Raw genomic sequence first — 17,465 nt, 5'->3', positions numbered from 1 at the left:
ACGAAGTAGGTATTATATAATTAAAACACGACAGAAATAACTAATCGATATTTTTAAACGAAAACTTGCGCTACAAATTAGTTTACATCGAGGACGAAGTTTCAGTTCATTATTTATTTATTAATTTTTAAATAAATTATACAAAATGTGTATATGTATATTGAGATGTTTATATTTAAACATCTCATTTATTTGTTCAATTCATTCAATAACTTTGAAGACTGTTCTTTCAAATATTACCGTGTATCAATAACTTGTAAGAAAACGGTTCAAAGAAGCTATTGATTGACTTGACTTAATAAATTATGTATAGACACATAATCATTTCCGAATACACTCTATATATAGAATTTTTGTAATAAATGACAATATAAGTATATTGTACGCATAATGCAAAAGTTATCGCCAAGTATTTATGTATATTAGTGCCTTTTGTGAGAAAAATTGTGCGTATTTGAGAACAAAATAAATAACGAAGAACCCCAAACATTTCTGAGTGTGTGATACTCTACTTGATATTTATGTGTAAACAATGTTCTTATTTAGGCAATTTGTCGAAATTTCAGATGTCCGTAGTAGGGCTTTTAAAATGATTCGAATTACCTGAAAACCGTTTATTCGAATATCCGGTTTGTAACCGTTCGTATGAAAATTATCCTATTCGTCGTTCTACTGTGACTATTCGATTAATTGCTCTGCTGCAAGTATTTGAAGTAATGAAAATTGTTTAAACTCCAAGGAGTCTTGTTATACTCTCGCAACAAAAGTTGCTACGAGAGTATTATAGTTTTGTTCACATAACGGTTGTTTGTAACACCTAAAACTAAAATAGTTAGTTATAGAGTCATATATACCAAAGTGATCAGGGTGACCAGTAGATTTGAAATCCGGATGTCTGTCCGTCCGTCCGTCTGTGCAAGCTGTAACTTGAGTAAAAATTAAGATATTTTGACGAAACTTGGCACCATAAGAAGATCAAGTTCGAAAATGGGCAGAATCGGACCATTGCCACGCCCACAAAATGGCGAAAACCAAAAACACATAAAGTGTCATAACTAAGCCATAAATGAAGATATAAAAGTAAAATTTGGAATAAAGAATCGCACTAGGAGCGGTTATTTGTATTTAACTCGTAAACTAATAAAGCTATATAAACCAAACTTTCTGCAGTAGGTTCTCTTACATTTCAAATAGTTGAAATCGGATAATAACCACGCCCACCTCCCATACAAAGGTTAGGTTGAAAATTACTAAAAGTGGGTTAACTAACTAACGAAAAACGTCAGAAACACTAAATTTTGCAGAAGAAATAGCAGAAGGGAGTTGTACTCAGATTTTTTTACAAAATGGAAAATGGGCGTGGCATCGCCCACTTATGGGTCAAAAACCATATCTCAGAAACTACTCGACCGATTCGAATGAAATTCGGTATATAATATTTTCTTGACACCCTGATAACACGGACAAAAAACCACGGTAGTTCACAACCACTACTACTTTCCTTATAACTCAATTTTGAAATCCATCTTATTCCTTCACTTTATAATGTAAACATAAGGAACCAATGAAGATAACGGAATAAAACTTTACACAATTAGTGCATATTATTTCTGGCTTCACTTGTGAAAAAATTGTCGAAATCGGACTATAACTTTTCAATGCCCCGGATATCGAATATGAAGAACTCAGTGACCTACGGTAATTTTTCACCGAAAATTTCGGTTAATCTCTCAGGTATCTTAATTTAATTCAGAGGATATATTTTTCTTCTAATAGTGTGTCTCGTCTCTGTACCAGAACCGGTTAAAATCGGGTCATAACTTCCCCTAGATCAAATTGTGTGTTATCTTAATAAAAATATATCAATAAATTGCGAGAGTATAAAATGTTTGGTTGCACCCGAACTTAGCCTTTCCTTACTTGTTTTTGGTTTGTTTTTAATTTTTGAATAAAACTAAGAAAATTAATGAACTTAAAAACGCTAAGTTCGGGTGAAACCAAGCATTATATGCGTTCGCAATTTGCTAAAAGGGAGAGCTTTTTAAGGCTTTGTACTGTATATCCAACAAGTAAAGAAGGACTAAGTTCGGCTGTTTCTGAATACAGTGGAACTTCTCTAACTCGAATCACCATAATCCTAAGAAAACTGCGAGTTAGAGATACTTCGAGTTATAGAAGTGTTCATTAAAAAATAAAATTTTTCAAAAAGCTTTAAAATGTAGATTTATTTACAGTTCTACTGTTACTTCGCAAACATTTTTATGTACACATGTTAAAACATGTATTCTCTATTTTGGTGGTTGCACTTTGCTACTGTTTGGGTCTTGATGTCTGTATCCCATTCCTTTGTTACATGATTTATGAATAAGTGTAATATCATATTTTTTGTGCGCCTACATACGAATATAGAGACTCTTTTAAAATTCTGCGTCGATAGTAAAATTTTATTTTTTGTATTATGCCCTGGAAGGAAATCTCTAGGAAATTTGACTTCTATTGCCAATTCAAGAGTTCGAGTTATGGAGATCTTCGAGTTATGGAAGTTCCACTGTATATTAAGTTCTCCAATTTCCATTTCCAGGGGTAATTCCTAGACCGATTTCATTATACATTATACATATATACAAGACTATACATTAATTTAATTTTGCTAAAATATCTCACTTATTAATCCATATATACGGTTGGAAGTTTTAAAATCATTTATTTTATATTTTTCACAAATAATGACATAATTCAAAGTGGATCACATTTATGTCCAAGAAAAAGCATTAGTACACTCTATTTGGTCCATTTATGCTGAACATTGTATTTAATATATTACACGCCACTAGAAGCGTCAATTAACTTATGACAGACAATTGAATACTTTAAAATGCTCTCCTGAAAAATCGACTTTTTTGAGTTGTGACACTATTCATGTAAATGAGCGATATATTCTCACTATCATATTTGTTTTGTAACAATTGCGGTATATACTCAACCAAAGGGACAAAATATAATACACATTTTTCCCAATCAGCTATAAAGCCAATCGGAAGTTTAAAAATTATGTATACTGGAGCCAATGGGTATAGTATTGGGCAATTTTTCCCATTTTGGCACCAGGACACATTATTATAAGAATTTATGTTTTGACATTTTACATTCCATTCGGCACAGCAATATACAAATTTTTACAAAATAGGAGCATTAGCATATACTTATATTAAAAACTTCTTTAAATTTAATTTAAATTATTTTTATAAGTATTGCATTGCCTTACTTATGTAATGAAAAAATTAAAATTTTAGGAAAAAGCGCATTATGTATTTTTCCCGCATAATAGAAAATCTCTGGATTTGTCATATATTTTTTTCCATCCTGTCCGCATGTACAACAATTATCCGTCACTCCCATTATAAATACTAATCGTTGAAATTGATGTAGCAATTATTAAAATTATTTTTCAAACTAGAACTAAAAATAATTCAATATCGAATACATTTATTACCTTTAATAAATTTTCTGTATCTAAGTGTCAACGTGCATAAGAATATACATACATACTTACGTATGTAAAATAAGACCTCATTGAATCGAGGTACGCATGAATAGTGTCACAACTCAAAAAAGTCGATTTTGCAGGAGAGCGGTTTACAGTTTTCAATTGCCTTTTATTTAGCGAATTTAGAAAAACGTAATAAGTTTATTGAATAAACTAGTGGCATGTAAAATATTTAATAAAATGCTGAGGAAAAGTGGACTAAAAAGACTATACCAAGGATTCTTCTTAGGCATAAACGTAACCCCTTTTGAATTATGTCGTTATTTGTTAAAAATATAATAAAAATAAAAAAAAATATATTTGAAAAAAGCAACATGAAAAGTTTAATTACAGTAGTTTTCCGAAATAACGAATATTCGTTTTAACGAAAACCACTTATAACGAACAAGCAAATTTGTTACATTGAGTACCTTAAATAACGAACATAGGTGATTTGTAAGTACTCGACTTAACGAACAACATGAAGAAGACATATGAAGAAAGAGAAAAAATCAAATAACATCGAACCAGAATTAAAAATAAAACTTGAAAAGGTTCCAAAGAAATGTGCAAATTGAAAAAATGTTGAATTTTATAAAAAAGCTTAAAATTATTGATCAGCACCAAATAGAAGTATAAGTGTCATATTGGATTTGAATGTTTCGTTATGGTTTTTCATTTTTTAACAAATAATTAATAAAAAATGTATTAAACTGCAATTTACGGATATTTAACTAATTTATATCGAAAAACATACCACTAAGTGAGTACTCGAATTAACGAAAAATTCGATGTAACGAACAGGCCTGACAATTAAAGTGTTCGTTACATATTTCGGAAAACAACTGTATTATACCTTTTCACCAATATCGTTGTAACACCAAATATGTCGCTCTTTCTGAAAAGAAAACCAACTTCACCCTATGACAATATGTGTTGTAGCACAAAATATGTCGTTCTTTAAAAAAAAAAAAAAAACATGACTAGTTCTTGCACAACTGAAATGTGTCGTTGTTGTAGTTAAAAAATAATGCAATATAACAAGTTGAATAACGTCACATTCTTATTTCACGGGTAAACTTTCTACGCATCAGAATGAAATTTTTATGCAATATGGACGATGAAATTGCGCACATTTCTGCATACTCAACTCAAAAATTGTGTTTTTTGAGTTATGACACTATTCACGTAAATAAGCGATATGTATAGCGTTAGTGGAGTAGTAAACCGCACCTCGATACAATGACGATGGTGATGTCTTATTGTAATCGATTACTACACTGAAAATATCAGACCTATAAAATTCCCATTCCTAGGAATAACAAATAAATAAATGTTTACTGTGGAAATCTACAAGAATGGTGATTTAAATTTATATATGCATTTAAAATAATTAAGATATTGATTACATGTATATTATTTCAGAGGCAATTTATCCGATTTAGACGCTGGGTTTTATTCGTATTAACAATATTTTTAACTGCAATTAATCTTTTGTGGACTTTTTGTTTGCTGGAGACGGAAATAAATTCGCAACGAATCAATAAGTCATATAACAGAATTACAAAGAAATTGGTTGCAATGGATAGAATCAATAATGCTACAATTCCACCGCTCAATCAAAGAATCAATCAAACATTGGTAGAAAAAAACTCGAAGCATAATTTTAGGCTTGCTTTTGACAATATAAATTTCGAGACCGGTAGGTGGGACAATCATCGCCATTATAAGATGTATGATTTTGCATTGATTGGCGATAAATTTATCAAATCCTCATACGAAAACATTGTGTGTTTAGCTACCCAAAGCTCTGTGGAACGGTTGTATTCATTGACACAAGTTGCACATCAATGGAACGGTCCAATTTCAACTGCCGTCTACGTTGCAGGAAATGAGGAGTTCTTCATTTTACAACACTTTGTGACATATATGAGACTCTGTTTCTCATTTATACGTGATAACGTTACTTTTCATATTGCTGTTCCAAGCAATAAGAAACCAGTTCAAGGACATATCCCTAATCTCGTCAACAGCTTTGATTGTCAATATCCTGAACAAACTCTTCGTCATTTACTAAAAATACGCAATCCTGACACAATACGTTGGCGTTTAAAAAATGAATATCCTCAAAACCACTTACGTAATTTAGCGCGAAAAGGATGCCAAAATAAATATGTATTTCTAACAGATATTGATATAATACCAAGTGCAAATATGGTATCATTACTAAACAAATTTCTGCCATCAGTAAAATGCAGCTATCGCTGTGCATATGTTATACCAACTTTTGAAATAGATAATAGAGCTAAATTCCCTGCTTCCAAGCCGGAGCTCATGCGTTTATATAGAAAAGGTCTAGCACGCCCATTTCACGAAAAAGTTTTTATATACAACCAATATGCCACAAACTTTTCCATTTGGCTTAGCAATTCCTCAAATGAAGATGACCGGGCTCATATAAGCCATGTCGTAACTAATTTTGAGTTCTTATATGAACCTTTTTACGTTGCTTTCGACGACGTCCCTGCACATGATGAAAGGTTTATAGGCTATGGCTTTACCCGAAATTCACAGGTGATGCATTTATACGTGTACAATATTATACTAGAATATTAATATTACTGATTCCCGGTTTTTATTATTTTCTTGTAGGTTTATGAAATGTTTATTTCTGGATACACATTTTTTGTGTTATCCCCTGTTTTTACTTGCCATTGGGGATTACAACAAAAAAAAGCGAGACCGGTTTGGCGAGAACAGCAAAATAATTTAAATCGGAAGCGTTTTGAGATGTTTAAGCATGAAATTCTCGCGCGATATAAAAAGTATTTAAAATTCCTTTTTAAATTAATATGAAATCATAAATTATTTTAATTTGCAGGAAGACAACCAGAAAATAACTGAAACATTCAAACTCGAAGAAGTAAACTGGACATAGATATAATTTAAATCCTTATTTAAATAAAGTACAAATAAAAATTATTATCAATATGGATTTCAATAAAACCTTAATATAGTACAGCCAGAACAAGAACAATCGAGTATGTATTAAAAAAAAAGTATATGTATAGTAAAGCGCATAAGTATACATTTTGAAGTGGTTGGAGATGTTATACAAATCGTTTTGGGGTATGCTGCAGAAGTGATAACCTTGCCTTCGAGTTAATGAATCTCATACATCACCAATTAATGTAAAATATATACAAAGTGCAATAAAAAAGTTTGCACTAGTCATTTTAAAAGACAAACCAAGAATATTCTCACCTCATTCGTTACGTCACGCGTCCTTCGTTACAAAATGAAAAGCGATAGTTACTACCAAGAAATTTTATTATGGTATTTACGTATTAAACGCTTTTCGGAATGTAAATTTCACGTATTTATATACCCCTTTTTATGTTGTAAACTAGCTTTAGTATACATTTATAGAATATCGATATTTCAGTGCACAAATGTGTTAAGTAGGCGTATTTTTTTAATTTATTTGATACTCGTATATTATAATATTTGAGCTCCTCCGAACATTGTACACACAAGTTGCATGCATGTACATATACATCAAATAATTCCAAAAATCCTCTGCAATACTTGGGCAAATAAATAAATTTAACTTAAAGCAAATGCACCCTGAGGTATCGATATAGTATCTATTGAAACATATTTGTAAGTGCATTTTATTATATTTATGAAATATGAAAAGTATTTAAAAGATATAATTTTTTCAATTGGAATGATTTCGTCCAACTTCCATTATTGGTATATACATAGCTGTTTGAGGGTTTTGATTTCTCCGTTGATAAGAGTCATTACCTACACCATTGCTTGATGAGTCGTCGGTCTGAAATGGCAAACATTCCAATTAAATATTAATATTGCACATTTGTTTTAAACTCACCATTTGACAAAGCAGTGGTGACTCATTGCAGCCTGTAAAATCATTTCCCGCAGTATTACGAGTTGCATTATTTTGAGTCCTTTGTATCGTCCGATCTTCATATCTTGTACGACCTTGAGATGCCATAGGTCTATTAAGAGTGTTGTTTACATTATTGGGTGAGTTTGGCGAAATGTTATGGGCTGTAAATGACTTTGAAACAAAATCTTGTTCTTTCCAGCCATTTTTTTTATAAACATCACGTAGCTCATGATGTTGCCACATTGTGAATAGAACTTGACCGGCGAACTTTAATACGCATGATGTATATTTTTGACGTTGCTTCGTAATGCTTAGCAAACGATCAACTCCACCGGCGTCCAGCAAAGACCGAGAAAACTCTGGATTTTTCTTTATTACCTCGTTAACTGTGGCTAACACGGCAGTAATGGTGTCGTCGGAGGTATTCTGATCGTGCTGTGGATTTCCAGTTGGGAGTTTTTGAACTAAATCTCGCATAGCATATTTTCCGATAAGCTCTTTATTCCGTTGGTCTATGGCAAGATTTCGTAAAGCTGTTGCCACGGCGCAAACTACACGATCAACTTCCATACGAAGAAGTTCTACCAATATAGGTAAACCTTTCTCTTTGCGAACCGTTGCTCGAATATCAATACTTGGCTGCCAATAACATGCAGAAAGATTCTGAATAGCTCCTGCAGCCGCTTCTAAAGTTTCCGGATTAGAGCAACTTTGCAATAAAGCTAAATAGTACTGCACAACCTCAGGTTGCCATAAAAGCTCATATCGTTTGTGTGACAAACTATTGGGTACTGAATTTTTTGAAGTACTGGGTGTATAACTATTTTCCATCTGATGATCGCTCTGAGCAGCTTCCTTTTTCTTTTTACTTGTCCCAAAACAGCCAAGATTTTCTCCTTGAAATAATAATATATAAATACTTGTCTATGTACATATATCGTATTTGTTTTTTTTTTTTTAAGGAAGTGAGTATTTTGGGATATGTATAATATAATAATATATACCACTAAACCTGGTGGTAAAATGGTACCGAAAAATTAGTCTTATTCTGAACATGTAACCTTTACCTTTATATGAGTTCGATGGAGGTCGGCTCTGTATTGGCATTGGCTGTTTATCGTAATTAGGATCCTCAACTTCTTGACAACGATAAGACAAATTGCGCAAAATACATACGCAATTTTCTACTGTTTTATTTCCAATATTATTTTTTTCTATAGCCATTTTCACAACATATATTAGACATTCCACTAAATGTTCAGAGTTTCTAAGACTCGTTCTGGCAAACTCTCCAGCCGAGCTGACATTACGTAGAACTCCCGATGCATTTCGAAAGACTGTAGAGTAGCATGTTTCTCCCGCACAAACCGCATCCCAGCCAGAGTGGGGAATAATTATATTACTAACAATTGCATTTAAGCCTTCGTCAATAATTGAGCGTTTTATGTCTTCACAAGAAGACATATTCCATAAAACTCCAGTGACCAATTCCTTTACCTCCGATTCTTGAGTTCTGCATAGCAAACTTACCAGCGCAGTTATACCCCCGGCATTTTTAATGGCTCGTTTATTTTCATCATTTTGTCTGCCGTAGGATAAATTTCGTAGCGCACCACAAGCGTTCCTTAAAATAAAATGTGTTATAATTAGATCTTTGGATTTAAGTTTTATGAAAATTAAAATTTTCATTCTTAAACAGTTTCAATTCTAGAAGTATGTATTTAGGTCTCAGTTTATAGAGAAATGATATCTTTTCATATCATGAAGTTTTTAACAAGAAAGCTTGGAATAAAATGGTCACGCAATTCGTAAAAGATTACAATTAGAAAGTTTTTCTAACTATGATTTCAAAATACGTGTATATATAAATATCATTTTTTTCTTTTAGATAATTATGAAAGGGGTTTTGACGGTCTTTGTTTTTCTTAACTTACTTGTGAATCTCTGGTACATCGTACGATAGAAGACGCACAAGAGGTGGTATCCCGCCTAGTGTTCGAGTTCGCTGTTTATTTGGATCATCCATATAGCATAAGTGTTGTAAATATGCAGCTGCATTTGCCTTTATCTCATTATTTGGATTATTTAGAAAGCTTATAACTTCTGAAAGATTGGGATCACGCCATCTCATTGTAGAACATATGTCACTTCCAGAACCTTCCATTAGCATATGTTTTGGATCTCTTATGTGTGAAACCGAATCCATTGGTGTAAGTGTAAGTTGTGCCATTTTGCTCTGATAATCAGCATGACCCTCGTATGCTCTTGTTGCATCCGGAGGAATAGCAGTTTCCGATCCATTTAGGTTGCTATCAAATAACAATGGTCTTGGTGAGTATGAGTTGGTGTTGCTGGCTTCAATTGGATAATCAAAATTAACTTCTGATACATATCCATATGCAATGGTGGGGTTCTCAATATAGTGCGATTCAACAGGGCAAGCATTAATACCGTAATCAGGTAATTCGTCATATTGCGCTGCTTGCATGTATCTTACAGTCGATACTGAAGAACGTTCTTGAATTACAGACTCATTTTGTTCTTGGGAAGTGGCAAGTTGAACTTGTGGTCCGATTAAACTTCCCGTATTGTGATCCGATCCGTATGAACATTGGCCAGCGGCCCGTGAAACCGCCAACTCAGGAGACTTGGTAACGTAAATTGAAGAGTTGGGGAATCTTTGTTGATATTGCTCATAATCTTGCAGAGCTGTATACTGGCAATTCAATTCAGCTTCATTAAACGTCGGACCATCCATTTTTTGTTTTTGTTTTACTTTTTATCAGGACAACAAAGCAAATTTAATCTGTAAGTGAGTAATAAAATAAACGTAAGTAATGTAAAATAAATATGTATTTATTGATTTGATGTTCATGTAATTGTAATTGTTTAAAGTCTGAAACGGTGTAAGGAAAATAATATTTTTAAATTGAAGAGTATTATCGACCACGCTTGTTATAAAAATGGCCGTAATAATACGAATACATTTACCTCCTTTTTAATGGGGAATCTACTGATTGTAACTTCGACATTTCTTACCAGTGGATATGTATATGGAGCAATTTCGCATTTAGCTGTCATTAAGATTATCTGAATTACTTTTTGTCGTTATAAATGAATCGATCCCAATACTAAAATTCTGTATTTCTTAAAGAATATAATAATATTTAAAAACAATAATTTCATTATATCTTACACAAAAATTGGGTTCCGCCACCCGGAACAAGTTTCAAATAAAAATGCATATTAGAAGATAATTTAGCATATAAGATATATAACCGTTATTTTAATTATTTAATTTTAAAAATTACATCTCAAAGCATAATTTATGTTAAAACTGATATTCTCTCTGTAACGGTTTATTACAATAAGTTTGATAACGTTAGTTTTGGCAATATTATTTTTAGGTGACGCCAGTAAATTAAAACTAACAAACGCAAAAGAGAGGTAAGAAAAAGTTTATATGATAGTCGATATAAAAAAATAATAGGTTCAATTCATGTCTAATGAAATTAGTTTTAAGTATATGTACTTTCAATTTCTTGGATCTAAAGTAAAGGATTTTTATTATTATTTTTTAATAATGAATACAATAACTTTTAAACAAACATTTCTTTCAATCTGTATGCCCATGAAATGTTAAATTTTTAATCCAATATATTAAACTAACAAATACTTTATAAATATTAATATTACGCTTACCAATCACGTCATGTTGTGGGTGTCTTTTGTTTTACGGGTGTGGTAAAGTATCCAGCCCGTTTTTGCGTAAGATTATTGATTTTTCACTTTTTAACAAAGTATTATTGTGATATATTAGACAGACTAATACCACTCTTGTGTATTTTCGAGTTCGATTAAACTTTATTTCATCTTGAATAATTATGGCTTATTTTAATGAAAATTAATTTGTAAACTTCTCTGATTACTATTTACAAATTAAATTATTTTTTTAAATAACTATTATCTGCTCAAAGTTATTATAAAGCAATTTTTTAGGAAAAAGACATACAAAGAGAAATCAGACTTAAGTACTTTAATTGACCAAAAAAATATTCTGTGTTAGAACCGATTTTGATTTATTCCACTGAAAAATATATCCAAATTAATAATAAGCTATTTTATAGACTCTATTGTGGTTTTAGAATATACAGGGTACCTACAACATAAAAAATGTGGCTTGAAATAGAGAGTGCAATTTCAATTCTCATTTGAAAGTATATAATATTTTGGCATTATAGTAAATCAAATGTGTATAAAATAAACTGAAGTTTGATAATATATTTTTTAATTTATTTCACACAAATTTAGTTAACTCTATATTCAGTCAAGTTATTTTTTTAAGTTTCTATCTAAGATACATTGAATGCCATAACTTAGGAAAAACATTCCATACACTTCGTCTTAAAATACCATACAATTTACTGGTAATTTGATTCAATCTGTGTTTCTAAATTTCAACTATATTCTAAATATGGATCACACAAAACATTAATTATAAAAGTGTGGAAATATGAATTAAAAGTTCCGTAGTATAAATTAGGGAAGTCGTGATGTTCGACGGCAAATGAATAAGCATGGTTTTCTATTTTCAAAGCAATGTTGTATCGCCCCCAGCGTTAATTTACATGGGAAAGGATAAGTATGAAAGTAATGAATATGAACAATGTAATGTTAACGTATACTTTTTTTACTAATTTTGTGCACAAACATACATTAGTACATGCATTATGTGAAACAATAACTATTTCAAAAGTACATATATTTTTTCCTTGCTAAGGATGAAAATATGTCAATGGTTATAGTAATATGTTTCTGCTATCAAACAAAGCTTTAAAAAAAAAAAATTTTCTTCCTCTGTTTCCTCCATTTACCTTATTAAACAATTTGTGTTGAGTGTTGGTGATGTTGATTTCAGAAGTCGTTTACGCTATTAAATATACGGTTCAACATTGACTATTTTTTTAATCAACATCAGAAAGATAAACAATAATTAGAACTTAATCGGCAGATGAAAATACGGTCCGTTTTCACTTATCAATCAGTTTATTTATTCATACATATGTATGTGTTATTGAAAATATGGCTTTGTCTTCAGAAGTTCGTATGGAGGAAATTTGACTGCGAGGTGGTTGAGGATTATCATATATTCAGAAAATTAATGTGAAATTTATGATACCAACGTAAGACTATTATTACTATACACTTCTCTTGCAGATGAAGACCTTATACGTTGGGGATGGCCAGAAGATGTTTGGTTTCATGTTCACAACTACTCTTCCGCTCATGTATACTTAAGACTCCAAGAGGTAATTTCCCTTCTTTTAATACTGTTTATATTTTTTAAATTAGGTACACATTTTACTAATAAATTTCATAATTAAATTATGAATTAAATTGAAATCAATGATCAGTTGACAATACAAAACAAAGATCAAATATCATAGAAATATTTTCAAAGTATAACATCTTAATATATAGTATTAAACTGTTCATGGTAGTACAAATCTAACCAACAAAATTTTTTAGGGTCAAACTATAGATAATATTCCACAATCCCTTATCAATGATGCTGCTCAATTAGTAAAGTATAACAGCATTCAAGGAAACAAGATAAACAATGTAGATGTGGTTTATACATTATGGTCCAACCTCAAGAAAACGGCTGATATGGAAGTTGGCCAAATAGGATATTTCTGTGAAAAAAGCGTGAAAAAAATCCGTGTTGAAAAAAGGGCAAATGAAATTGTGAACCGACTGAATAAAACAAAAACCGAAGACCATCCAGATTTGCGTCGTCAAAGAGAAGAACGCGATTCCGAAGAGAGAAGGGAGAAGAAACATATTTTAAAAGCTCAGCGAGAAAAGGAAGAAGAAGAAATAATGCGTCGTAAGACGGAAGCAGAAACACGAAGTTATGATAAATTATTTAAGCCTGAGTGTATGTCTAGTAATTATGATGATGGAAATGACTCTGATGATTTTATGTAACAATAAAATTGCAAACCATATAATATCAATGTGTTTCAAACCCAATGGAATCCAATTAATACACTAAGCACACTATCCTAATTTGTCTACTTAAGTGCCTTGGAGACGATCAAATAATTGCGTCAAACACTTTAAGTGTGTTGGTGTCGTCGGCTCTCGTCGGCTACACGTACGCTATACCGACCTGTTGTCGGCTCTGTTTGATGAAAATCAAAAATTTTTGATATTTCTATTTGACGGCCGATAATTTGATCGTCTCCACTCATGTTTGACAAGCATGAGCTCATTTGCAGGGAAGATTTCAAGCTGAGAGGGCATAGATATGTGAAGTAAAACGAAGCGGAAAAAATAAAATAAAATAAAATAAAATAATATAAAATAAAATAAAATAAAATAAAAAAAAAAACTAAAATAAAATAATTAAATAAAATAATATAAAATAAAATAAATTAATTAAATAAAAAAATTAAATTAAATTAAATTAAAATAAATAAATTAAATTAAATTAAATTAAATAAAATTAAATTAAAAAAATAAAATAAATAAATAAAATAAAGTAAAATAAAATAAATAAATAAATAAAATAAATTAAAATAAATAAATTAAATTAAATAAAATAAAATTAAAAAATAAAATAAATAAATAAAATAAAATAAAATAAATAAATAAAATAGAGAGTAGAATTTCTCTCTCTCTCGCTTCCCTTGGCCGCAACAAAAATTGCCTGTGTGAAAACGGTCTTGCAGAATGCTGCTAAATTTTTTTAGAATTTTGCAAATGTAGACTATTCACAATGGTAAAAAGACTATTTTTTGTTGTTTCTTTGAAATACATTTTAATTTATTAAATAAAACGTAAGGCAAAGCCGCAGCACGAAACAAAGGGATAAAAAATATTTTTCTGTTTTCTCCACCTAATAAAATGCTGCACTATTGCGCATGAATAAGAGGACATATTATCGCAGGCTTGCACTATAAGTGCTGCCTGTCTGTTTGAATTACGGGATAGTGCGTTCTATTGGCTTCTCTATAACGTTTAGTCAATCGATGCCTGCTAATCTTATATATACTGCCTTCGATTTGCAATTTCACTGCTCGCTGGCTTTGGGCGTTGTTTTCATGTTAAAAATTTTACGTTTAAAACCAAAAACATAGATGTCCAGTTGAATTCGTTCAAGAGAGATTGCGCCCATTCCTCATTAAATTGCTATCGCCGGTTACGTCAATGTTTTGTTTGACAGAACTTAGACCATTCCCAATGGTAAAATGCCTGAAAGAAAAAAATTGTCAAAAACGATAATCCAAATAATTTTAAATTAAACGTAAGGTATGGATGGTGATCTAAACTAGTGGATTAACAATTTTATATTGTACAGATAAAAGTATTTCTCCATTAAAGAAAGTAGTTCATCACCACTGCGCATGCGTAAGTGGACATGCTAGCTCGAGATTGCACCACAAATGCTGCCCTTTTGTTTGAACACCTGGATAGTTTATGCGATAGAATTTTATATGAGGTATTCATCTTTTGTTTTTAATTAACAATCATTTCACAGCAACAACTTTTTTGTTCCGTATCTAACTTGATAAACAATATGATATACTTTGATAAACTTTATCAAACTTCAAACAACCGATAGTGCTAACCGGGCATTTTAAAAACAGTATGTTTTATAATTGTATGTTAACTATAAACTTGAAGAAATAGGTACAATAATAAATGTATATAACAATAGCTGTCATCGATGGGCTAAGCGTTATAGAGAAGTCAATAGAACGCACTATCCAGTAATTCAAACAAACAGGCAGCACTTGTGGTGCAACCCTGTGCTATAATGTCTTCTTAATAATACGCAATAGTGTTGAACCATTTTCTTTGGTAAAAAAAAACTTAAATTTGCGAAAAAAAATGTTTTGTACAACTACATTTCCATGTCTTACCATTTATTTAATCAGTTATAATATATATCAAGTTAAAAATATATTTGTATTGTCCTTTTTGAGAAAGATTTAATCGAGCCATTTTTACTGTCGTGAATTATTCAAAGTAAAACAAAACTTGGTAGCACTCAGCAAGCGGCGATATAATTTTTAATGAGGTATCCGCATACTCTCTTGCACGAATTCAACTGTTAACTTTGTGGTTGCTTTCACATGTAAAATTTTTGACAAGAGAGCAGAGAAGTGACCAATCAAATACATCTTTTATTAGCTCTAATCGATTGGTTACTTCTCTGCCCGGTTGTCGAAAATTATACAAGTTGTATTTGATTAAAAAAACTTACGACAAACAACTACAGCAAGCCAGATATTCATCATGACATAAAATCAATGTGGCAACACTAAATTATCGATAAAAACATGTTATAATAACTATGTACTAACTGTCAAAAAGTGTTTTCTTTCTTTTCTTACTTGTGAGGCAAAGTGCACAGAATGGTTAGTGATCAATCCGCTTAAATTTTATACATCAATTCATATTTATAGGATAGATATATATACTTGAGTTACTAATTCTCTATTGTTTCAGGCGGCGCATAAATCTTTCAGGATTAAACAAAAGCTTGCTAAAAAGCTAAAGCAGAACCGTTCGGTTCCTCAATGGATACGTTTACGTACTGGAAATACTATTAGGTAAAAATGCATTAAAGTTGGAAATTTTTTTGCACACTATCCAACGCTTGTGAAAATGTATTAAAATTAAAATGTTTATATTATTTTTTACAGATACAATGCGAAGAGACGCCACTGGAGGCGCACAAAGTTGAAGTTGTAAATTTATTATTATCAATTATTTGTGGTAATGCAGCATAAAACGTAACTTCAATAAAAGTTTATTAAAAGTCCATTGAAAATTTGTAATTAATTTGTGAAAAAGGTGAAGTATGTAATATATAGTATATGATATTACGGTGGGTTGGTTTTAAGTATAGTTGTCCGAGTATTTTAAAACTCACTGCTGACATATTTGAGAGTTAAGGTTCATAATTGTTCTAATATTTTTACCGCACATACGGTAATCATACATAATGCATGCATTGTTCCAACAAACGTAGTCTTGAAGTTGTTCAACTCATTTTGTTTATGATGGAACGTCTAATTTGTGTTGTTTATTTTGACTGGTGCTGTCACTCTAAAATGGAATATTTTAAGAATCATTATTTAATTAACTTATTTTTAATAAAAAAAGCAAAAAATTACGGATGATGGCTGAGTACAGAATTTGAATGATATATAGAAAAATTATTACAGCTTGTTTCGTTTGTAATCGTTATATATATTTAAACTTTACATACATATGTGTATGTATATCTGAAGCCTCTTTGGAAGTTTATTGCATCGTTTAGGCTCGAATTAAAAAAAATATAAATTTTTCTTCCACGACGTCATAAATTACTTACATTTCTTTCATATAAAGTTTCAAAAGAATCCTTTATAATTTTTTATCTACACTATTTGGACATTTCGTATAATTTTACATATACTATAGTGATCATACTTTTACAGTGTGTCTATCTGCAGCGCAACCCAATCAAATAGCATGGACCTTTGTCAAATAGGTCGCCAGATGAAATACGAATCGAAGTCAAGTGCTGAACACAAAGACGACGACACGACACCACGTAGCGACGGCTGATTACAAATGTCGGCTATACCTTATAAACCAAGAATAGAGATTTATCCCTGCCAAGAATGATATTCTTGCTTATAAACTAAGAATTGCCGCAACAGGAGCTGACACGTCTTTGAAGTCAGCGTCTTGAATATTTTGAAGACGGCAGCGACATATCAAACAGCAATTTCATTGTTGCCATACTAAAATCTTTCATCTCAATAAAATTTAAATATTTAGTTTAAAGTGAAATTATTCGTGCAAAAAATGTAAAAATAGGTCGATTTATTTGTTTTAAATAATCGATTGTTATTATAAATGATATATCAAAGCTATTTTACGCTTCTGCTGGCAAAATAACGTCATACTTATTAGAACTTTGAATAATTTTACATTTCACATGTTAGTGGCAGCTCTACA

The 17,465-nt window shown here is 31.1% G+C and overlaps 3 protein-coding genes and 1 long non-coding RNA gene across 5 annotated transcripts; 2 read left to right on the top strand and 2 right to left on the bottom strand.

The window, feature by feature from the left end:
* Positions 1–235: 235 nt before the first annotated feature.
* LOC105213430 (beta-1,4-glucuronyltransferase 1) lies at positions 236–6,584 on the top strand. The gene is made up of 4 exons (XM_011186259.3): positions 236–4,887; positions 4,952–6,100; positions 6,179–6,351; positions 6,408–6,584. The coding sequence occupies exons 1-4, from the start codon at positions 4,885–4,887 to the stop codon at positions 6,424–6,426; spliced, it is 1,344 nt and encodes a 447-aa protein (XP_011184561.1). The 5' UTR covers positions 236–4,884; the 3' UTR covers positions 6,427–6,584.
* Positions 6,585–6,983: 399 nt separating this feature from the next.
* LOC105213431 (catenin delta-2) lies at positions 6,984–11,549 on the bottom strand. Its single transcript, XM_011186261.3, has 5 exons — positions 11,145–11,549; positions 9,377–10,248; positions 8,510–9,066; positions 7,422–8,338; positions 6,984–7,364 (listed from the first exon to the last, which is right to left on the bottom strand). The coding sequence occupies exons 2-5, from the start codon at positions 10,198–10,200 to the stop codon at positions 7,248–7,250; spliced, it is 2,415 nt and encodes an 804-aa protein (XP_011184563.1). The 5' UTR covers positions 10,201–10,248; positions 11,145–11,549; the 3' UTR covers positions 6,984–7,247.
* Positions 11,550–11,910: 361 nt separating this feature from the next.
* On the top strand, positions 11,911–13,456 carry LOC105213432 (coiled-coil domain-containing protein 25). Its single transcript, XM_011186263.3, has 3 exons — positions 11,911–12,092; positions 12,660–12,751; positions 12,972–13,456. Exons 1-3 carry the CDS (start codon positions 12,020–12,022, stop codon positions 13,431–13,433), a joined length of 627 nt encoding a protein of 208 aa, XP_011184565.1. The 5' UTR covers positions 11,911–12,019; the 3' UTR covers positions 13,434–13,456.
* An 859-nt stretch (positions 13,457–14,315) lies between these two features.
* Positions 14,316–17,397, bottom strand: LOC128922763 (uncharacterized). Of its 2 annotated transcripts, XR_008471945.1 has the most exons (3): positions 16,834–17,219; positions 15,718–16,565; positions 14,316–14,702 (listed from the first exon to the last, which is right to left on the bottom strand). It is a non-coding gene; the product is annotated as an uncharacterized LOC128922763 (long non-coding RNA). The 2 variants fall into 2 exon arrangements; XR_008471944.1 differs by lacking the exon at positions 14,316–14,702 and having other exon boundaries at positions 16,084–16,565; positions 16,834–17,397.
* Positions 17,398–17,465: the final 68 nt, after the last annotated feature.

Source organism: Zeugodacus cucurbitae, chromosome 6, assembly GCF_028554725.1.
Source record: "Zeugodacus cucurbitae isolate PBARC_wt_2022May chromosome 6, idZeuCucr1.2, whole genome shotgun sequence".
NCBI lineage: Eukaryota > Metazoa > Arthropoda > Insecta > Diptera > Tephritidae > Zeugodacus > Zeugodacus cucurbitae.
The sequence above is the reverse complement of the archived record's forward strand: the minus strand, read 5'-3'. Positions and strand labels throughout refer to the sequence as shown.

Coding starts and splice junctions, on each gene's coding strand:
- LOC105213432 (XM_011186263.3), top strand. CDS start 12,020: ATGGTTTTCTATTTTCAAAGCAATGTTGTATCGCCCCCAGCGTTAATT. Junction 12,093..12,659: donor GGGAAAGGATAAGTATGAAA/GTAATGAATATG, acceptor CTTCTCTTGCAG/ATGAAGACCTTATACGTTGG. Junction 12,752..12,971: donor TATACTTAAGACTCCAAGAG/GTAATTTCCCTT, acceptor AAAATTTTTTAG/GGTCAAACTATAGATAATAT.
- LOC105213431 (XM_011186261.3), bottom strand. CDS start 10,200: ATGGATGGTCCGACGTTTAATGAAGCTGAATTGAATTGCCAGTATACA. Junction 9,067..9,376: donor GATGTACCAGAGATTCACAA/GTAAGTTAAGAA, acceptor TTTTATTTTAAG/GAACGCTTGTGGTGCGCTAC. Junction 7,365..7,421: donor CACCACTGCTTTGTCAAATG/GTGAGTTTAAAA, acceptor TTGCCATTTCAG/ACCGACGACTCATCAAGCAA.
- LOC105213430 (XM_011186259.3), top strand. Junction 6,101..6,178: donor GCTTTACCCGAAATTCACAG/GTGATGCATTTA, acceptor ATTTTCTTGTAG/GTTTATGAAATGTTTATTTC.